Consider the following 23,344-nt stretch of genomic DNA (forward strand, 5'->3'; position numbering starts at 1 on the left):
GTGACAAATGATGGCTGTAGGAGTAAAACTGCGGAGATGTTCTGACACAATTAAAGAGGTTAATATAAGTAGCGAAAGTAGCATTAAGATGTATTAACATTGTAAACACACGTCAGAAATGTCTTTAGACAAAAATCAGACTTAAACATAAATACTGTGATCTCTGGTGGAATACTAAAAGCGCTCTAGTGCCATTCTCTGGCCAAATATTAAAATGCAGCGTATAAGAAGTACACGACTAGGGAATCGTTTGCGTATGGTAATTCACATTAGGCTTTCTGGTTTGTATTACATTATCGTTAACCTTATACTTTCGACAAAGAGTTTCTTTATATCGTCCTACCGATATGCGATAAAAGAAAAGTCACCACAAGAAGACCTGAATCAAGACAATAAAGTAGGAGACAATACATTCATTTGACATTTATGAAAATTCTCCTCAAGAGAATGACAAATTTATAACAAAGGGTTTTTAGTTGGCCAGATTATCAAAATCAGCGCAATTCCTCAAAATTTAAGGAGACAGCTAAAGGTTTCTGGATATGAAGGAAAATACAGTAATGCATGGTAAATGAACAGAGCATATGCTGCGTAAAACAAAATATTTTATCAGTAAGTCATGTATAAAGGAAAGAAAAAACGAATAGGCCATAAAGTTGTAAACTAAAAGCCACGACTCAAAAAGCAAATATTTCACTTAACGATTTACACACACACACACACACACACACACACACACACACACACACTGTTTGCACTGACATTTTTCACAAAGCCTATGAAATTCAGGATATTTTTGAAAAAACACAACTGCACTGTACGAATGACATATACATTCTGAATCCAGTCTATGCATGCATCACTGGTGTTTTGCATTTGTTCAAAATGTAAATAGTGTTTGCCTTCACATTATAGGGCATATAATATTATTATTATTATTAATAATAATAATAATAATAATAATAATAGTAATAATAATTCTGTCTCATTGTTGCTCAAATATGTTTTATGCACAGCCTTATCTTAGAGATGATAAGATTAATTTTGAAAGGTAATATTGTAAATGGAATAATTTGCTTTCATTCTTTAATTCAGCAACATTCTGCCCACTTTTTTTTTGGGGGGGGGGGCAAACAATGTTAGTTAGACGGTTAGTGTGTGAGTTATGTTTGTGGTTATAAAGAGCATTCAAATGAAAACCTTTGAGGAGGTCTGTAGGGGTTTTGTTATCATTACAAAATTATAAAAATATTATTACAAAATTAGGGGTTACTATTAATTGTTATGCCCATTGCTTGTTGCCTTATTGTTTATTCATTTGTTTTAATTTCTTTGCCAACCTCCTCAATAAAAACACAAAACAATTTTTTAAAAGTGTGCGGTAACAAAGATCCTGAGGAGCTAATTTATTGTGACTGCTACTCCAGTTATGTAATATGGGTTACAGCAGAATTGTGCAATGAAATACACCACAGTATAACTTTAAGGCATTCTGATGAACCTGTGCAGTAGTGCAATCCATTTTAGACATTCACAGTACCTAAATCTGGTTGTCCATCTCCCACACGTTGCCTGCGAGTGCGTTGGCACAGCTCTGGATGGTCCAGGTGGTCAGAGCGAACTGATTCTTCAGCAGGTTGATGTCAGCACTGGCCGAGCCCTCCTTTATAGCGGCCAGGTGTGAGAGCAAAGCTCCCACTGTGTGGGAGCCCGAACCCAGTAGTATGTGTCGGAACGGACTCTCCCGGGGAGACACGTAGGGAGAGAGCAGGTCCTTCTCCACCTGGAGACCCAAACATAAATAAAACACAGATGAACCACACACACACACACACACACACACGCGCAAATACACATCTGTACTGTAGAAACAAGAGAAACATCATACTGATCAACTCGTAAAGGCTGGGCCCATTCTGACGTACCCCCATGATTCGGTCATTGATGATGCGACACTGTTCAGAGTCCTGAAGGTCGCTGTTCTGGATGAGCATGGTGAGTCTTCTGGAAGCACGACTGTATGAGCCCATAGCTGACATGAGCCACTGCATTTCCAGGGTCTTAGGAATGCGATTAGACTGAAGAAATAAAGAAAAAAAGCAAAAACATTCTTAAATACAATAAAATTTCCCAGGTTCTCATTTGGTTTTATAGTAACGTTTTGAAATTTCATATCCGAGTTCATCCTTGGATGTTCTAATACAGTTACTTCAAGCCTTTGGGGCTCGCCAGACAGTTCATATTTTCGCTCTGATTTAGCTCGCATTATGCCTGTATCAGGTTATCAGTCTCATTAATGGTCCTGGGTTACAGCGAAAACAACGACTTTGTTCCGAATATGTGAAAGGCGCAACCCTGGCAGCATGAATATATAATAAGAAAACCACAGCCTTCCAAAGCCTTGAAGATTTTCAAGATAAATATCAGCAACACCACCTATGTTGAGATCAACTTTCTTTAATATGCCATAATCTACAATCAGTAGAAATAAAATGGTAACAGCAGGAATGTGAGACATCAGCCTCTTGGACTACATTTGCTTTGCACGTTTCTCGGTCCATCGTGCAAAACACCTGGTCTTTAATGGCCATGTGTGGTTCAGGAAGCCTCACCATTTGCAGGCTGTAGACTTCCTTATTAATTTGGGCCACCTGGGCGCGGATGATGTTGCTGTAATTCTCCACATTCAGTCTGAGCAGGTGGTCGTGTACCAGCCGAAGAGCCATCTGCCCCGCTACCTCGCCTGCAGTCTTCACCAGCACAAGTAAGTTCTGAGATGTTTTAACGTCCAGATTCTTCCTGGTGTCTAGCATGGTCCCAAAGAAAGGGTACTCTCCTGTGCCCTGACAGGGACAAGCCAGTCGTGAGCAAGTTCATTCGTTATCGAATTAAAAGATTACACACCTGACAAAGGATTTACCCCATCACATACATTTTGAACATGCAAAGACATTAGTATAATGGTACTAATTCTACCCTCGGAAAAGTGCACTGGGAGTACTATAAAAGTACTAATACTTACTGAGATAAATCGGAATGACACAGAAGGGATTCCAGAGAAGGTCTGGAACGGATAGGCAGAGTCAACCATTCTCATCGGCTCCATGCTGTTAACAAAAATCACAGTTCTCATGACAGATACTGCCGGATGATGTGCTGTATGGCACCCACATTCTAGGGAAGGAATGGCATGATTTACTTCATGCAGATAAAGTCATACATACACAGCGCTCTTCCAGTTGGTTCCAGCTATTTGTGAATATAAAGTCCTGCTGGGGTCGCTGGGTGAGGACACCTGCAACAGAATGTGAACGACTTGGTTTTCTACAAATTTCTATTCTAAATTAAGTTCAAAAATGCCATACTCACCTCCTTCAAAGTACTCTGTATTAAGTCATACATCAGTGGACTTGCACTTGCTTTAAATGATGAACCTGTGCAAAGCATTAGATGTTCAATACAATTTTTGTAGTGTTTTGTTGTTAAATAAGAAGTTACTTACACACCTGTGACCACACCATCCAAGCTAATGTAGGAGAATGCTTTCATATTTAGGGAAGACAGATAGCCCTATTGATACAAAAATTAAAAATAATTAATTGGATGATTATGCGGAAACGATCATTTCTTACCCTGCAGTCTACAAATTGTAAATTTCAGACAGGATGGTTCCTACCTCCAGCCACTCGGTGGCGCCCACAGCTCCGTATTCTCCAGCACTCCAGCTTGCAAACACTATGCTCCTCCTTGGTTTAAAGCCATCTTGGTTTGCGGGTGTTTTTTTTGGGGGGGGGGGGGGGGGGGGGATTGAAATTGTTACATTTTTACACTCATCTAAATAACATTTTTCTAATTTTTTAATCAGAAAATAAAAGTGTAAATGTCTTGCAGCAGAGGTCTAGCAAAAAAGTCTTTAACTCTTTTCTCGAATTATGTACATCTATCTCAAATTACTCACACTTACTTGTACTTATTATGTCACTTATGGTTCTGGCTAACTCGACCAGCAAACTAGTGCCAACGGTAGACTTTGCATATCCAGGACCCCAGGCATCTCTCTGAGCTCCAATCACCACATAACGATCTAAACCAGAGGATTAAGAGAGATGATGAGAAAGGATTAAAGTATGTGCCTGCATGACATGCATGGAGAGCAAGGGACCGTGATTGTGCCATGATGTACCTGCATCTATAAAACCCTTGATGACTCCAAACACATTGTGGATCCTTTTCTCAATGAGAACATTGTTCACCTCCACAGAGGCCACGTCATTATCACCACCAAGTTTGTATGTTACATTTTGTAAACCCCCTTTTCCCCAGCCACGAGGAGGATCAAGACCTCCCATTTTCCTGATCAGTGAAATTAAAATTAATTTACGACCATTGTATATCTGGAAATGTTTTCGGAAGTTCAAAACTGTCAGCTGATGGTTTAAATTTGTATCTCGCTTGTCGTACCCCATGATGGTTGCAGCTGTGCTGGCTCTGATGGTCTGTGCGGGAATGCTCGGCAGGCCTGAGGACTTAACTGCAGGAAACTGAATGTGATTGAAAGATGGGAAACCCGGAGTGTATGGATCGCCACAGCCAAGATGGACCTGGGAAAACAGATGATATCAGTCACAACAGCCAGTCTTACACATGCTCTAAAATTAGGATTACAGAGGATCCTTTTCAGTTTCTTCAGATAGACCCTATAGGGAAGCCATTTGTATTATTATGTGCAATCCCTTCTTGAAGATTCAACAAAGACTGGCCCTAAAGTCATAAGTAAATCATACACCGTAAAATGCCTCTGTGTGACTCAGAAATGTGTGGCCTATTAGATTTAGTATCAGACACTGAGTTATATCTGGTTAAGGATATCTGGTTACCATAAAGTCTTTATGGCCCTTTAAACTATATAGGTATTTCCAGACTTCAGGACTCTTCCTTCTGGCCTACCCCATCTAGGATCATGAAACTAGAACTTTTCTGGATCCCTGTGCTCAACAATACCTTGCCCATTTCCTCATTACTCTCTTACTGGCTTCTGATCCTTCAGCTGAATATTTCTATACCAAAACATATTCCTTTGTTGACCTTGTGGCCCACTGGTGAACTTCAACAGAGACTCGGTTCGATGAAGATGGTACACCTCAGCACCTGCTTGGATGTTACTCTGACTTACAGATTCTTTAATATGACAGACTCCCAATTACCATTCAAGATTCAAGATCTCAGGTCAACATGGCATCTGAGGAGTCACTCCTGTCCATTGGCTTGGACAGGACCAGTCTCAATCCCAACAGTTTTTTGTGATATACATAAATTAATTTGTCCTCTAATCAGTTCACACAGCTTTTTTTATGGCTCCCCCTTAGATGTTTTACCTTGACTATTTTATGTGGTAGTGGATGGAGGCCAAGCACCTAAACATAAATCTTGACAAAAACACAATTGATCTGCCTTCCCCCAAACACTCACTTGTTTACCACTGTCACTGGGCTAATACAGTCTGAGCATGTGCCTACGTAAATAAGCATTCAAACCTGACCTTGGCTAAAAATTTGACTTGTCATTCAGGAAGGTAGATAATCTCACTGTATCTTCTCAGTGACGCTGAATTTATTTTATTCATTGCTACAACAAGATTGTACAGTGTTTGACATTTAAATACTTAACACTTAATTAACACAATAATTTGGTAACTGTAGACAGGTACTTGCATGGCCAAACAAATCAGTTCCTTCATCAAAGGAGTAGTCAGCTGGGTCTGGGTAGATCAACACTGCACTTGCATTTACACTGGCCGCATTAGCAACCTGTACTTTTTAAAAAGTATGAGAAAGAAATAAAATAAAAGGTTTTAAAACAAAGAAACCATGTTACGTCAATAAAATAAGAATTAAAAATAAAATGTAATAAGTACAAACCTTTTCAGCAAAACTGATTTTCCCAGCTCTGACCAACACAATCTTCCCTTTTGGGCTAACCTTCAAATCTTGCAAGTTCCTAAAGTCACTCACTTGTCCATAATAGCAATATAAAACTGCACCCTGCAAAATAGTACATCTTATTGATGTCCAGCAAAACACAGACAGACTTCATGGAAAAGGCCCTAAATACAAACCTCTACTGATCCATTTCCACTGTAGGCCAAATAGCCAGATTCGTCAAATTTTGTACCATAGAAAGTCACCCCGTTTGTGCCACCTTTTGGATGATCCTGGACCTTAACAAAGAACTCATCTCTCCAGGTACTTAGGCCAAACTCACTGAATCTTCTGAAAATATTCTCACTGATCACATCCTCTCCTACAGATCCTGCCTGATGACTGTCACTGGAGAATTCACTGAGAAAAAGAATAAACTATTTAGTATCACAAATCCCCTCACGCTGGACAGTGTTTGGAGAGAGAAATTGCCTCTCAGATAGTGTATGTAGTCCACAGTATACAATTACCTGAGGCTGTTTTCAATGTTGTCTGTGGTCAGTTTATTTCTTAACAAAGCTGTGAGATTGCTCCAATCAAATATGGTTTCTCTCTGAACCACGCTATCAGAGAACTCAGGCTCTGTACAGCTTGTGGTGTATATCTTTGTACAAACAAGATAGCCCACCAAGGATCCTGAAAGAGTAATGAACACCAGGGTGACAAAGCTCTCACTCAACAGTACTGTGTGGCTGTTTGTTTTTCAAAAATAAAATCATCAAAGTATACCAGTATTACCTTCCCTGGACTATAGTTGTGCCCTTCACTTGACTACAGTGGCTCACATTTTATATGCCAGGACAAATTCTTGACAACTTTCCTTTGCACCAAGTCAGCCTATATCTTTAAACTTATCTTGAAATCTAATGGCACGTCTTTCCTGCTTGATACTGCCTATACTCCACTTCTGATGTGTCTCTCCCTCATCTCTCCTTCCTTCTGTTATCTTATTAATATTTTGCTTATTACAGTTACCCTAAGAAAAGTGGTCTTGTTCCTACCTTAGTGGAAGGATATCGAGCCATTTGTAATGTAACCTTTCTAAATAAACTTCTAGAAAGAGTTGCAGCATGAGAATTACAAACTTTCTTCACTAAAAGTTATTCTTTGAAATCTTCTCTATCTGCCTTCCAAACAGAATACAGCACTGAAACTGCTCTTCTATGTGTGCTTAATGATATCCTCCTTTCTGCTGAGTGTGTGGCCTTCAATATTCTCCTTGTTTAAGATCGCAGTGCTTCTTTTGTTACTGTACACCATGATATACTCATTTCCCATCTCTCAGCTGTTAGTTTTACCAAATGAACACGTGTCTGATTCATATCCTCTCACCAACAAATAGCACTTTGCTGCTATTGGAAAGCACAAGTCTCCCTCTACTACTGTGCCATATGATGTTCCCCAAGGATCAGTTCTGGGGACAATACTGTTCATTATTTACATGCTTTACATGTCTTCATCCCCCATTCTACTTGTAGAGTATTTTTACCTTTGTTTTTCACCTTTGTGATATTTCTCACCTTCTCCATGTTTTGCATACTACACATGCTGAAACTTTGATCCATGATTTTATGATGATTATTATGACTCCTTTACCTTCCTTGTTATTGGCATTCTGGCTGAAACACTACATAAGCTGCAGTACACACTGCGGCATCTGTCTGGGCCAGGAGCAGATGTCACAGTAATAAATTCAGTCACCAGAGTTCTTGCTACCAGTTATATATCATTTATAGTGCCTTCTGGCATCATCCCACTTTCAATTCAAACTTTTGCTCAGGACGTTTGCCTTGCTGGCACATGCACATGCTCCCTCCTAAGTCTTCCTAAAGTTTCTCCTTCCATACTTCTTCATCTCGCTCATTTTCTCTGTGTGTGCGCATGCTTAATCATTAAACCTTTTTTTTTTTTTACTCTAAAGTGACCCTGAGTTTAAGAAAGGTGCCACTTATATGGATCATATTATTATGGTAGACACAGTGGGAAAATAACATAAAAGTAAACCTCTTCTAGCGGTAATTCTGACATCTGGCAATACTGATACAAAGCAGAAAGAAATCATGCATGATCAAGTAAAACAGCAAAGCCATTTTCCTTTGACATCACCAGAATAGGATTGATATTAAAGCCACTGAAACAAATTAAGACATTCTCAGGTACTCTTTTTTTTATACAATATTTAATCATTTCACAGATCACACAATTTGCAGACGTATCCGCAATCATCTGTTTCTTTATGCCTTGTCTATCTTCTTTAAAATTAAGAGAGCTTCTTACCAAAAGCGAAGGTAGTCAGAGTAGTGACAGCCATAATGCAAATGTGTCTGGGGGTGGGATGGCTAGATTTGCTGGTGTAGGGCTGATGATTTTTCACACATTCTTCGAGTCCATCCTCAGCATCCGTGTCAGACGGCACGATCAATTCCATATCACTGTTGTTTTCCTCCATGCTCTGGAGCAGGTAGAAACTTGTGCAGGAATACCAGTCCTTGATTAACTGTGAATATTTGGCAAGCTTTAAGACAAGGTTTAGAAATTACTATACTGTTCTCCCAGAGTCCAGAGTTTAGCTTTTATTGTATAAAGCTTTGTAAGTGCAACTGGCTAATATAAGCTCGTGCTATATAAGTTGCTTTCATTAAGACATCTGTGAAGTGTTACAGGATGGGGGTTGTCTTATAACTCCCAGAATAGTTCTTGGATATTCAGCAGTTTTCAAAAGACTTCCAGTATGAGATGGAAATAATTGCACTGCTGCATTAGCAGTGTTGTAGAGGGTTTGTTTTGTTTGTTTGTTTGTTTGTTTGGTTTTTGTTTTTTTTTTTTGGGGGGGGGGGTTTGCTAACTAGTCTTGTTTTATGCTCCTTAGAAGCTTATGGAATATCATTTTTGCACATATATCTTATTTAATGACCATGCATTACATAAGCCCCTATACAAAATAAAAACAAACAAAAAACCCATCAACATCATTTTAAAGCATCGTGAAATTTGCAGAAAATGTTTTTTCTAATGGAAAGCTTTTCCTATTATATCAATTTTCTTACATCAAAATAGCCTAAATCAAGCTGCAAAGCAGTCTTACATAAGTACAAAATTATGTGAAAATACGGGCATTCATCTTGCCTTCAGAAAGTCCTCTTCAAATATTTCCAGTGTAATCGCAAAACAAACGTCCTTTCTAGGTGGTTCTTACAAGCTACAAATATTACACCAAAGTACTAATACAGAAATTCTAACTTTTGTAAAATTCTAAAAAAAAAAAAAAAAATAAAAAAAAAAAAGGTTTCTATAGGATGCCCCGCCTATTCAAAGTAAATACTATTACTTTAAAAAATATATACAGTTAATGGCTATTTGTTTGTTTTCTTACCAAAAAGACAGATTTGAGAAAGGTAGACAAAACTAGGCATACCCTCTGCCGCTAGATACTGTGCAAGAGTATCAACAGTCATGTGAATCTTAGTTTGGATCATATCCTGTTTCCGAGACTAATCGTCAATATAAAAGTCCTAGCATAAAAATGGCCAAAACCATACATAAAAAAAGTTTACTTTTGTTGTTTTCATTAAGCTCTTGACATACTAGAATGTCTGATATTGGAAAAAAAAAATTGACATAGTCATACCGTCAAAATTCTTGATATCTTATAATACAATATTTGATTTAGTAATGTGGGCAGTTTGAAGAAAATATATTTCCAAATTGTGGCATGGGAGTTTTTGGTTACATGAATTAAAATTATGATATTAGTGTTAAGAATCATACTAATCCCTTCTGGATTTACATTATTTCATATGAACTAGCAATATTAGCCATAGTTAATTATTCCACTTTAATGCCATACAAGAATCTAAATCAAGCACTAACCTCTTTTTGATTTATAAAAATTGTAAAATTTAGTTTAGAAATTTTAAACTGATTAAATTCCTACATTTGGAATAGAAAGGTAGGATAATGTCTGGTTCAGGGCTTTATTCTAAAGGAAATGTAGCCTGTTGCTGCCCAGAGCAGGGGAAGAGTTCAATGACACTTCCTCTCTGTGGTTTGAGGAATCCATGGACTCATGCAGTTGAAGAGGCCAGCATGCCTCGCAACACCTGACACCTAATGGTTTCCTTGTCATTTCTCACGGACATGGCCACCAAACAGCCTCAAGGGTAAGAACACAACCGCTGCTCATATGATTAGTGACAAACATTTTTCAAAGCAAATCTGAACCTGTGACTTTTGCAAATGTTGAAAAAAAATGCTGCATTATCTAAACATGCAAAGCAGAGCTCCACGTGAACAGATACAGGTACTGACTGCTGTTCCACTCATTTATTTCATTTATTTAAAACATTTATTCCTTCAGATGGTGCAGCCTAAGAGTTTTACCTGAAACAGTGACAGTCTCATTAAGGGGAATCAGATGCATTAATTAGAGTAGGACGCAGACAAAAAAAAAAAAACCTGAGTGGCTTAATCAAAGGTGACAACCAAATTTGCTTCACATAAATATATTTAATTCAAACTTTACATTTTGAGTACACAGCTTAAGGTATAAAATATAGAATTCCAAGTATATTATTTGTAGTCTTATTTGTACTGAATTGTGGTCTCAACCTGATGCTATAGAAAGTGTGATGGCTGAAATATAATGTGCACATGCAGAAGATCTGGATGTAATCTAAGAAACATACTGAAGTGAAATTGTTAATATGTTATTTTCTGCAGAAAATATCTCAATCAGAACTAAAAATAACAAATAAGGTGCATTGAGGCTATAAATATTAAACCCAAGAAACTTTAATGTAATGTAAATATTAATTGCATGAACAGTTTATTGTACTGGACATCCTTGAACACAAGCAGGAAGGCTACTTTGGACTGCAGAAGTGTAAGCAATTAGCATTTTTTAACAAATGATTTGTCATAAATGCAGGCATGATGAAACACCAAGATTGTTAACTATGATTAATAGCACTTCAGGGTCACTTCTTTATAGTATAAAGATATATTCTAACTTAAATTTGGCTGGCTAAAATTAATTAATAAGTTATGTATAAAGAAAAATTATTATTTTCAATCACAGCCAAAGATGCACTATTCTAAAATTGTTGAAATCTCTTGGTAAAATACATGTACAATATCTTAGTACAAAAAAGAGTGCAAGATCACTCTGAATTAGCAGACTCTCAAATAATGAAGAGAGACCAACTAGAAAAAGCCCTGCATAAAAAAGGGGGAAGTAACTGAATCTTAAAAGCAGGAGAAATCATAAGGCACAAGCAATAACTAACAACACGAGAAAAAAGAAACAAAAATACATTCTGCAGGATCATCCATATGTCCATCAAGATCTCACAGTGCATAAAATTAGAGCTTCCATTATTTACATTTATAATTAAATTCTGTTGATTCGTTTTCTATTCAACTGCTAAAAAGAAACTGCTAAAAGCAGTCCCACGCATGGGACATTTAGCATAGCCACTGTGTGAATGCAGATATGTACAGGATTATGGGAAACGCTGTTCCCGATAATTACAAACAACCCTCCAATGAAATATGAGGGGCACTGCCCTCGATATCAACATGCTGGTAGGCAAAAACTACCATCATCTTCACATTATGGAAGACTCTGCTCCCGATAATGGTTAGGAATTAGGAATTAAAGTGTTCCAAAATGGAGATACCAGAGACAAGTCAAACAGTCTGTGTGGATGACACCCGATATTGAATATCAACGAGTTGTCATGAAGGAGTGTATCTAGGTGGGAGACTGCATTGAACGAAGCAAGGTAACAGTCCCTGGTCTTGGGTTTTGGAAACAAGTTTACCTCTGTAGCAGATGCTGCTTTGACATTTCGACAGTATAACTGTCATAATTATGGAAGGCACTGCTTCCGATAATTATACATTTTTTAAAAAAGGCGATACAAAATGCTATTTATAGTGAACTCTGCCACTGATAAATAAATAACAGATAAATCGAGATCTCAGTGCTGTTACAAAGCCTCTGTTAGGCCCATCTTGGATCGACTATCAGATAGTTATTGTCAGGATAAAGGAATTCCAACAATTCCAACTCTACATCCTTTACCTTATGGAAGGCTGAGGCTTTGTTCTTCGAAAAACATTAAGAGCACTGAACTCTGGCTTCCAATTCCAAAGGATTCTTGCAATACGGTTTCCCATACAAGGCATCCAGAAGACTAGCTCAAATAAAGACTAGCCAGATCAAATAAAGTAACAAAAAAACTCGTAGAATTCCCAAACTATAACATGATTAAATACTCAGTCAATAAAGACATGAAAATAGAACTCTGTGACTTGGAGTCTGCGCACTGATATACATTTTTGTCATGTGGCATTTTGACTGCATTCGTTAAAAAAAAAAAATACTGAGGTAATATATTAGAATTCAGAAGTACATGTTCATGAAGCACCAGTATGAATGTTACCAGCTTTTGTCTTAATATTAGAGGGATTTTTCTTTTCCTCTTTAATCATTATTTTTTCCTAAAATGCTTGTAATACTAATTTTTCTTGTTAATTACCAATTCATGCTCTAAAAACATTTTTATGTCTGGAACATTATTCTAGAGAGGTTATTTAGCATGTGGCAACACTGTACTGTATTTCAACACAAAGCTTCTACCAAAACTCCTGTTTACAGTGCCCTGGGATGTTAATGTGATTTTGAACCTTTTTTTCTAACAGCTGGCATTTTCCTATATAATTTGTTTCCAATTCATCTACAGTAACATTTTAAGAAAGTTTAATTCAGGATGATTTCTGTTGTTTGCTAGGAATTTGATTTCCTCCCTTATGTAGTTGGGATGAAGGGCAAAAAGAATGCAAAATCAATCTGGTAAGAGCTAAACATCCTATTTAAAAATGCACTTGTCAGCTTAAACCTCTTACTCTAGTTAAGAAAGGGGTATGGTTAAACTTTGGCTGAAACATAGTACAGAATGGCTTTGCAATGCTGTAATGGACCTAATATTAACTTATGGAGTGCAATCCATAATACGTAGGGGTGTGAGTGTTTTCATCTGAAACTTAGAACATTTATAATCAAGGCATGATCCAGATCCAGTTTCCCTAAATCTGGTTGTCCATCTCCCACACGTTGCCTGCGAGTGCGTTGGCACAGCTCTGGATGGTCCAGGTGGTCAGAGCGAACTGATTCTTCAGCAGGTCGATGTCAGCACTGGCTGAGCCCTCCTTTATAGCGGCCAGGTGTGAGAGCAAAGCTCCCACTGTGTGGGAGCCCGAACCCAGTAGTATGTGTCGGAACGGACTCTCCCGGGGAGACACGTAGGGAGAGAGCAGGTCCTTCTCCACCTGGAGACCCAAACACAAATAAAACACAGATGAACCACACACACACACACACGCGCAAATACACATCTGTACTGTACAAACAAGAGAAACATCATACTGATCAACTCGTAAAGGCTGGGCCCATTCTGACGTACCCCCATGATTCGGTCATTGATGATGCGACACTGTTCAGAGTCCTGAAGGTCGCTGTTCTGGATGAGCATGGTGAGTTTTCTGGAAGCACGACTGTATGAGCCCATAGCTGACATGAGCCACTGCATTTTCAGGGTCTTGGGAATGCGATTAGACTGAAGAAATAAAGAAAAAAAAGCAAAAACATTCTTAAATGCAATACATTTCCCAGGTTCTCATTTGGTTTTACAGTAACGTTTTGAAATTTCATCTCCGAGTTCATCCTTGGATGTTCTAATACAGTTACTTCAAGCCTTTGAGGCTCGCCAGACAGTTCATATTTTTGCTCTGATTTAGCTCGCATTATGCCTGTATCAGGTTATCAGTCTCATTAATGGTCCTGGGTTACAGCGAAAACAACGACTTTGTTCCGAATATGTGAAAGGCGCAACCCTGGCAGCATGAATATATAATAAGAAAACCAAAGCCTTCCAAAGCCTTGAAGATTTTCAAGATAAATATCAGCAGCACCGCCTATGCTGAGATCAACTTTCTGTAATATGCCATAATCTACAATCAGTAGAAATAAAATGGTAACAGCAGGAATGTGAGACATCAGCCTCTTGGACTACATTTGCTTTGCGCGTTTCTCGGTCCATCGTGCAAAACACCTGGTCTTTAATGGCCATGTGTGCTTCAGGTAGTGCAGGTCAGGAAGCCTCACCATTTGCAGGCTGTAGACTTCCTTATTAATTTGGGCCACCTGGGCGCGGATGATGTTGCTGTACTTCTCCACATTCAGTCTGAGCAGGTGGTCATGTACCAGCCGAAGAGCCATCTGCCCCGCTATCTCACCTGCAGTCTTCACCAGTGGGCCTATTCTAAATATTTTATTTTCCAGATTCATCTTAGTGTCAAGATGCGTGCCCAAGAAAGGGTATTCTTTGTCCTTAGAAAGACAAACAAGACATCATCTTAATTTATGTCCATCCCATTCCACATGCACGGTGTCCATACCTGATAAGGGATTGATCCCATTAGATAACTTCTGAAGTTAAAGTCCGAGTTAAAAAAAATTCATAATGCTTACTGAGGTTAAGCGGAAAGTCACGGAAGGAATTCCAGAGAAGGTCTGGAATGGATAGGCAGAGTCAGCCATTCTAATTGGATCCATCCTGTTAACAAGAATCACATTCGCACATTGTCAAATTGGCCACTATGAGGTACTGTAATGCAAAATGTCCTTGTTCTAGTAGTTAGAAAAGGTGTGATTTGAATTTCTGAGCAGTGAAAGTCACACATACACAGCCATCTCCCAGCTGGATCCAGCCACTTGTGAGTATATATTCTTGTTGAGATCATCTGGCAAAGTTACCTGTAATCCAAAGGAAGAGAATTAGTTCTCCAGAGTTTTCTATTGTAAATTAACACACAAAAATGAATTCCACCTAGAAATGCTCACCTCTTTCAAAGTACTCTGTATTAAGTCATACATCATTGGACTGGCACTGGCTTTAAAATTGAAACCTGTAAAAAGTATTAGATATTTATTACTTTTTTTTTTAAAGGTATATTACATTGGGAAACAAACAAAAAGTTACACACCTCTGACAGTTCCATCCAGGCTAATGTAGGAGAATGCTTTCATGTTTAAGGAATTCAAATAGCCCTGGGAGTGCAAAAATCCCCAAACAATTAACTGGATGATCATGTTGCAATGATCATAAGGTCTAAGTGGTAAATAGTGAAGAGAATGATGTTCCTACCTCCAGCCACTCGGTGGCGCCCACAGCTCCGTATTCTCCAGCACTCCAGCTTGCAAACACTATGCTCCTCCTTGGTTTAAAGCCATCTTTGGTTTAAAAAAAAGTAGTTAAATAGAGGGCATTGGAGATTGTAAATGACATATTTTTACACTCATCTAATTAGTCATTTTCCTTTAAAAAAACAAAAACAAATGGAAAGACAAATACATCAACTTATTTTCCTTACCTTTGTTTATCATTTCGGTAAAAGTCCTGGCTAACTCGACCAGCAAACTAGTGCCAACGGTAGACTTTGCATATCCAGGACCCCAGGCATCTCTCTGAGCTCCAATCACCACATAACGATCTAAACCAGAGGATTAAGAGAGATGATGAGAAAGGATTAAAGTATGTGCCTGCATGACATGCATGGAGAGCAAGGGACCGTGATTGTGCCATGATGTACCTGCATCTATAAAACCCTTGATGACTCCAAACACATTGTGGATCTTTTTCTCAATGAGAACATTGTTCACCTCCACAGAGGCCACGTCATCCTCACCACCGAGCTTGTACATTTGTAGACCCCCGTCAGCCCAGCCACGGGGAGGATCTCGACCTCCCATTTTCCTGATCAGTGAAACGAAGAACATGTTGCAGCACAAGAACCGAAAGATGTTATTCTGAGTTAATATGAAAATTTGATCAGCATCGCTTGCCGTACCCCATGATGGTTGCAGCTGTGCTGGCTCTGATGGTCTGTGCGGGAATGCTCGGCAGGCCTGAGGACTTAACTGGAGGAAACTGAGTGTGATTGAAAGATGGGAAACCCGGAGTGTATGGATCGCCACAGCCAAGATGGACCTGGGGAAACAGACATTGCTCAACCACACCCAAGACATATTAATGCACTTATCTGGGGTTTAAGGCCTTGAATCTTAAGTGGACAGAAGGCCAAAAGGATTCCCAGTGAGGCATTATGCTCCTGTCTGCCTCAAATCAATAGGAGACCCATCAAAGTGCCTCAGTCTTTAGCTAAATAGCCTGTTTTTATGGCTGATAGACATATACATACACTCCTGGGTAAAAAAAAAAAAAAGTCAACCCCAAATTAAATGTAATGGCCCTAACAACAAATCATTTGTCAGAAAATGAACAAGAACTCAAAAAATGCACTCGTGAGACCTGTTTCACCATTTGCTGATCACTGCTCATAGCTGCAGTGAATTGTTGGATGGAAAGGCTGAAAACAGTGAAATAAACATAGTCTTTTTGTAGACAAAGATAAAATCATGAAAAGATTTAAATGTTTTGATATAAAATTAAAACCATCACTTCTAGTGTTCAAAATGTTCCAATTATATGCTGTTGAGATTAAAAGGTAAATATTATGCATTTTGCGATTTGGCCCCTTTTTTACCCAGAAGTGTATATACAGATGCATCATATGAACACAACTAGCATGCCAAATCTAATAAATCTCCCAAGACTGAATAAAAATGAAATGATGAGAAGGTATATCTCAAGGTTAGCTAGCTAATGTAAACAATGAGCTAGCCAGTTAGGCTATCCAGTTAGTCTATCTTGCTAAAATACATATGTAACCATGGTATTGCAAATTACAAGCCAATCTTACAGTTTCACAAACTTCAAAAAAATCGATGAGGTCTTTAGTAATTAAAGGACATTTTCTAAGCACTTACATGGCCAAATAGGTCAGTATCCCTATCTAACGTGTAGTCGGCAGGGTCTAGGTAGATCAACACTGCACTTGCATTCACACTGGCTGCATTAGCAACCTGTAAAAAAAAAAAAAAAAAAGGGAAACAGTCACTTAGTAAGCCAATTCAGTAAAAAAAATTAAAAATAAACAAACATAAATGCAAACGGTACTGACCTTTTCTGCAAAACTAATTTTTCCAGCTCTGACCAATAGGACTCTTCCAGCAGCATTGACGTTAAGGTCCTCTAAGCGTCTTAAGTCATCCATTTCTCCATAATATGCGTATAAAATCGCACCCTATGACACCAAATCGATAACACATCTTAGTCAATCATGTCAAGTGAAATACAGAATATGCATGGAGGATGACGGATACGAACCTGCGCTGATCCAAGGGCACTGTAAGACAAGAAGCCAGACTCAGCATACGTTTTATTACGGAAGGTCACTCTGTTGGCACCACTGAGAGGGCTGTTCTGGACCTTTACAAAGTGCTCGTCAGTCCACGAGTTCATTCCATAATCCTTAAATCTTTTCAGCACTTTATTGCCGAGTGCCTCATCGCCTGGAGATCCTGCCTGGTGACTGTCAGAGGAGAATTCACTGAGAGAAAAAGAGAGAGTTGTTTAAGCAACACAAACCTCCTCTTAGCTCTAGAAAATGTTTTAAAAGAGCATACTAGATACTGGGTCACTATGCTTGTGGTAAAAGTAATGTGTAATTACCTGAGGCTCTTCTCAATGCTGTCTTTGGTCAGTTTGCTTTTGAACAAGCCTGTAATATCACTCCAGTCAAGGGTGGAAACCGTTTCAGTCTGAATTATAATCTCGTCATCACCATTGGTGGAAACAGCACTAGCGCAACCAGGAGAGGCTACCTCTGCCTTTCTATGAGCAAGGTAGCCAATCAAGTATCCTGAAAAACAGGGTAATGCATATCAAATTACTAAACAACTGTGACAAAGTTAATTAAATAGAGCCTGAGTGCAAGGTGTAATTTACGATGGAGACGCTGCAGACATGTCCATTTTTGACAGTTGATTTTTTCCCACCACTTTCTGAAAATATACTCTGAAAATATTTTATATAACAGCTTGCTGCAGGTACCATTTAAGGGGATGCAAATTTTGAGGGGCACCTGAATTGAATGCAACACCCAGTGCACATTCTTGTACCCAGCACTTTTCAGTGCAAACTTACACCCATGCCTGAGCCCAGTGTTAATTATGTCTAGTAATCTAGGAGAAAAGGACTCAAGCGCCCTCGGTATAAAGCAGGAGCACTCAAAACTATGCTTTCATTAGAGCTCAGATGTGTGCTTTAAACAACGGTTCTACGTGTACACACAGCTAGACAATTCATACTTACCAGTCTCTTTTTTAAGCATTTTGTAAGTGTACGATTTACAGCCCATCTATTGCCATGTAAAGTTGTGTTCACTATCCACCAGCTCCTCATCCATGGTCAGTTACAAAGGACAACACGATACTTCTGGGCGCCAGACCACTCTCAAGTGTGTAACATGTAAACCCTCCAGCAACACTGCTGTGCATGATACACACCCATCACCTGAGCTTCTACTACCATGGCAGTACCATGTCAGTGCCCCTGCTGTGCCGAGAATGGTGCACCACCCAAAACAGCAGTGATCTTGTGGTCATAAACTGACCAGAGCTCAATGGGTGAGAGATCTGAGTTACTGCAAGTCTTCTTACCAATGACGAAGATGAGCAAAATGGCAGCGATCATGAAGCATACATTTCTGGGGGCGCGCTGATGAGGTTTGCTGATGTAAGATTGATGAGATTGGTGGTTCGCATGCTCCGCGACACCGTTGCCCCCGACTTCCTCGTCCATGTCAGACGACAGCTTCAACTCCACTTGGCTGTTGTCCCCCTCCATGTTCTGGGTGAGGTTGAAGCGTGTGTAGGAGCGCGGCTCTCCATTGAACTGTGGACATGTGGCAAGCTTAGGAAACACTGTGATCTCTCAGCTGGTTATATTACACTAATGTTCCAGGGTAGTGTGGCCAGGGTCTATGATACAAGTAGTCTTAGACTAAGAGTGCTGTTCTGGGATCAGCTTTCCTATGCCCCGAAACACAAAAAAGGGACCTATCATCAATTTGTATGTTTAATGCAAAGTTTTATAACTAGATTTTGACAGGCCATGCAAAATGTAAAGATTACTTGCTCAAATTTACTTTAACAAATCACAAAACCTCCAACACACTCAATAATTACTCAAGCAGTTAAACTAGTTTAATTGGGCAAAAAAAATAATTAACCTAGTTTTCATGAACCTTGGTAAGACTTGAAACCCTGTACCAAAAAGTCAACCCTGAAATATTTTGCTTTAAATAGCAATAAAACTGAGATACTGTTCCTATTGGACATTTTATTTTCTAAACTTAAAGCTCTTAAAAACAATGTGATTTATTACTCCAATAATCGTTTGAAAGAATTTAGTTACTATTCAATATAACATTTCATCCGTAGCACATACATGACCTCGTAATGATGTCAGTCTTGCATTGTTAGTCATTGTCTGTGTCATGTTTCTTTTTAATAGGCAAGAGAACTGCAAACAAATTGCATAAAGTATATTAAACCTTATTTTAAAACAACAACAAAAAGCATTAATCTGAGATGTTATGGTGAGTTAGAACATTTCCCCATTAAAATAGCGCAATAAGCATGACTTACTATTTTTGATATCGTCGACCTTGCTTGATCCATTGCCATCGCGGTGATTTGGCTGAAGTCTAGACAGATATTGTATTTGTTAAATCGGTGATATTTAAGTAAGTGTACAATTTTTAGTGCAACTAGAAAATGGGGATGCACTGACAGTGAATACTGAGTATACCAAATGAATTTTTGTTTATTTTTGCAGAAAGTGACACCTTTTTATGTACTTTTATTCTGTAAACTACTCTAGATGCTCTAGCTATACAAACTGTAGTCTTAACCTGCACATTTTGACAACCTATTACTTACAGAGCACACATATAAAAGAAAGGGTCGAATTAATTCTTACAGTATTTTGTTGAGTCCAGACTTAGAAACACTGTAGGTTTTATTTGTGTGCTGATTTCTTTCAGTTTGACTGAAACACCTGCCACAACCTGGAAAATTAGACATACTACCACTTCCCCTTCACCCTGAGAAATTAAAGCAAAATAAATAGATTCATCCTGAAACTACAGTGGGGTAAAATTAGCCCCCATGTATAAGCAGTTCCTGAAGCTGAAATGGAAGCAGAACAGAAAGGTGTCATCTTATGCATTAGAGCCTCATCAGCAAACATCACCTTTTGTTTGGTATGTGTTAGCTGAGGAAAGGGAAAACTGGCCAAAAGTGCACCATTGTCCGGAGGATTTATCCAGAGTTGGAAGAATCGGTTAGCTGTGTGTCGAAACCAGACACTGTAAATGTGTGACAGATCAGTCAATGTTGGTTCATCTAGCCTATCCATACTGAGAGCCAAACTGTGATGAGCACCATACCTAATGTGTCAGTTGCAAGAAGGTTTAGTTGAAATATTCTTTTAACCTCCATTATAGGAAATGTTAGGCTACAACCTTTTACTTTTTTTACTTTGTACTTCTTTCTGTCTCTTTAGACCCCCCCCCCCCCCCCAGCTTCCATCAACCACAGAATCACAGAACATAGAGATCAGATCAGCCTTACGAAACATTCGCTGGTTCAGTTCTAGCTCAATTTCTATCATTTAGGGTACACTAAACCAAAGGTTTGAAAGCACACAATTTCCACCTATTACACTTATCATGCTAAATCCTTTTTTATTATTTTAATTTTATTTACATGTTGAGAGGGATATGCAATGTGTGATTAAAAATGACAACCTTTGTTTGACCTCCAATGGCACTCGCTAGTGGCAGGTGGACATGCCAATGACAGTCGTAAGAGAGTCTAAATAAGTAGCGCAAATGTCAGTGTGCCACACTTTCCACAATACTGTATTTGTGTACCTACTTGGCAGGACACACAAGCTATTAAGCATTTTAGGAGCTTAATGCTTACATTTCTGTCATTCTGTCACAAATCATACAAAATGCCGAACATTTGCATTGGTTTGGTCAAGTTTTAACTTGACTACAAATTCAGTCATTTCTGGTCTTCGAGAGCATGAGTGTGGTGGCTTGACAAGTAGGGATCGCTAAAAGTAGACCACACTAAAAACAAGGTTTGTAGGGATTTTTGACGTATAGATGCCATCTGAACTGACACAGCACTGATATTCAAACAGGATCTTATCTTGACTTTGGGATTTTTTTCAATGAATATATTTGTGATGGAGATGGAAAGTCCACAATCAAGGCTTAGATGTTATACCATAATTCAGAAACAGGGTTCTAGAGGTCATCTCAGTCTGACGATTGACCCAAGACTTAATACCTTTTGAGCTATTTGAGTATAACATGACTTCAATTAGCCTTAAAAACTTGAAACCAATGACAAACAGTGAGTTTACTCTACCACAGTTACTTCTGAATGACATTGAACACCATCTGAGCACTATCTGGCCTAGCAGTCTGGTGTGATGCATGTGTGTGCAAGATAGGAAAATGGTTTTAAGGTTACACCCTACCAGGCTTGTTCTGGGCACAATCAGATCAAACTCTGCCTCATATCCCTTGGGCCTGTGGTTGTAAGTTCAGAAGCTACATGGAAATCAGAAATGTTTATTAAACTGCCTAATTTATCATACAAGTGCCTGCTAACTTTACAAGTCAGGTAACGTTTGATTGGTTCAACCTGCCCCACATGGTCGTAAAAGATGTTGCAGAATTAAGGACCCTGTGGTCCCATTAGCGTTCTATATATAACTATTTGTCATGCATATAACGATTTGTCATGCAGCGATGACCTCTGAGGAAAACTGTGACAGTAACTCATATATACATTTCATATAGTGACATATAAAGTGCGTAAGCAACAAGCACTGGGGCTCTTCGAACGCGTTCTCCAGCCAAATGCTTGAATGGTTTTCGGAAAGAGCGCAAAGCTCATTTTGCTACCCATTCACACGCGCTCGGAACCCAGCGGTATGTGGCAGCGTGCCAGGCTGGCTAAAATAATTCCTTCTTCAAAAAACGTTCAACTGAATTCGTGCGTTAATCATTTTTAGCATGCATTCGCATAAATGTTATTGCTTTTTTAAATATTTGCCATTCTAAAAGTTTTTTTTTTTTAATGTGATGCTCTGAAAGCCTTATTTTGGACTATTTTAACTGATCATTTGTGGAATTAAAAGCCCATATTGTGCTCTGCTGTGCCCGGTCATGTGAGAGTCACACTGGAAAGTTCCAAGATTGGTACGTTTTAGTGTTCGCGAGCATTGCGAACTGAGCATTAACAGTCTGCCTGACTGATACTGTGTAGTAACGGTAAGCAAGACATCAATAAGGCTAAAATCACCCTAGCAAAATGTTAGGCGCAATACATTTCCACTGAGTTATACTAGGCTTCTCCCTTTCATATATGTATAGAATTACATCTAAAAGTCAATGATATTAAGATTGGCAATCTATTATTATGCTTTGCAATCATAAATTAAATCTCACCATGCACAGACCGAAGTGCACCCTATCTTTGCATCTAAATGCCTAAAACCGATCAAGGGCACACTGCAAATGGCCCTTTTTATAGAAAATCCATGCCCTGTAAAATGGCATTTGACAGCTGTTATAGGTCAACCTAGAAATATATCCAGTAGTACTGATTACCGCAAGAAATGGAAAGATTAAGCAGAAATATCTTATACAATAGCCATACATACCCGGTGGCTCGCACTTTCAGATCGACCTGAATTTCCATTAAATTTGTTCCAGCAGCTGCAGGTATTGCTTAATTTACGACATGACTAATATTCTGTTCCTTGCTATATCAACAATATTTTGTTAGCTACTATGATGTTGCACATCATTACCAAAAACCCCGAATTCAAACCTAGTGGTAGAATCATAAATGTTACTTTTATAGTCTTTAGCTAAGTGAATTGACTTGATGTCAAGGTCAGCTACATTCACGTTCTGTAGTACTCTACAAATTTTGTTTGGTTCTAGTTCAATACACACTCTGTTCAAAATATCCGCTCTCCTGCGTTGCTCTGATTATTTGTGTATGTGTGTAAGGATGTGTTACAGCGGCTGACAAAGTTCTAACTGGTTCAAACTGACCCACATGATTGTAAAAGATGTTCCAGAATTAACCACGCTTTGGTCCCATTAACAGCTAAGTATTTAAGACAGCACGTAAAACGTGAAAACAAAAATCACACTACAGCCAAAACGTGAATAATATACCGCATCTGCAGAACTAATTGTACTAATGCTTTAAAAGTTTCTTCACATACCCTAAGCGCACGCGGGACACTTTCTCTCCGTGCTGGCTTCGCTTGTCTGCACGTGTTCGCGCAACCTTGAGCGAT

General features: G+C 38.8%; 2 protein-coding genes across 3 annotated transcripts; both read right to left on the bottom strand.

Annotated features, from left to right (window-relative positions):
* Positions 1-410: 410 nt before the first annotated feature.
* On the bottom strand, positions 411-9,400 carry LOC113590114 (transferrin receptor protein 1-like). Of its 2 annotated transcripts, none has more exons than XM_035527851.1 (17): positions 9,105-9,400; positions 8,256-8,475; positions 6,449-6,614; positions 6,116-6,338; positions 5,919-6,041; positions 5,712-5,807; positions 4,462-4,601; positions 4,184-4,353; positions 3,965-4,084; positions 3,677-3,762; positions 3,507-3,570; positions 3,370-3,434; positions 3,225-3,295; positions 3,023-3,107; positions 2,613-2,843; positions 1,926-2,078; positions 411-1,783 (listed from the first exon to the last, which is right to left on the bottom strand). In XM_035527851.1, exons 2-17 carry the CDS (start codon positions 8,425-8,427, stop codon positions 1,541-1,543), a joined length of 2,208 nt encoding a protein of 735 aa, XP_035383744.1. In that variant the 5' UTR covers positions 8,428-8,475; positions 9,105-9,400; the 3' UTR covers positions 411-1,540. The 2 variants fall into 2 exon arrangements, with proteins under 2 accessions (XP_035383744.1, XP_035383743.1); XM_035527850.1 differs by having other exon boundaries at positions 8,256-8,493.
* On the bottom strand, positions 411-23,344 carry LOC113590665 (transferrin receptor protein 1). The gene is made up of 19 exons (XM_035527848.1): positions 23,270-23,344; positions 19,594-19,652; positions 18,604-18,838; positions 17,615-17,804; positions 17,270-17,492; positions 17,064-17,186; positions 16,870-16,965; positions 15,891-16,030; positions 15,633-15,796; positions 15,414-15,533; positions 15,188-15,273; positions 15,027-15,090; positions 14,884-14,948; positions 14,726-14,796; positions 14,512-14,596; positions 14,146-14,370; positions 13,445-13,597; positions 13,077-13,310; positions 411-1,549 (listed from the first exon to the last, which is right to left on the bottom strand). The coding sequence occupies exons 2-19, from the start codon at positions 19,630-19,632 to the stop codon at positions 1,541-1,543; spliced, it is 2,322 nt and encodes a 773-aa protein (XP_035383741.1). The 5' UTR covers positions 19,633-19,652; positions 23,270-23,344; the 3' UTR covers positions 411-1,540.

The sequence above is a fragment of the Electrophorus electricus genome, chromosome 7 (assembly GCF_013358815.1).
Source record: "Electrophorus electricus isolate fEleEle1 chromosome 7, fEleEle1.pri, whole genome shotgun sequence".
In the NCBI taxonomy this organism is placed as follows: Eukaryota; Metazoa; Chordata; class Actinopteri; order Gymnotiformes; family Gymnotidae; genus Electrophorus; species Electrophorus electricus.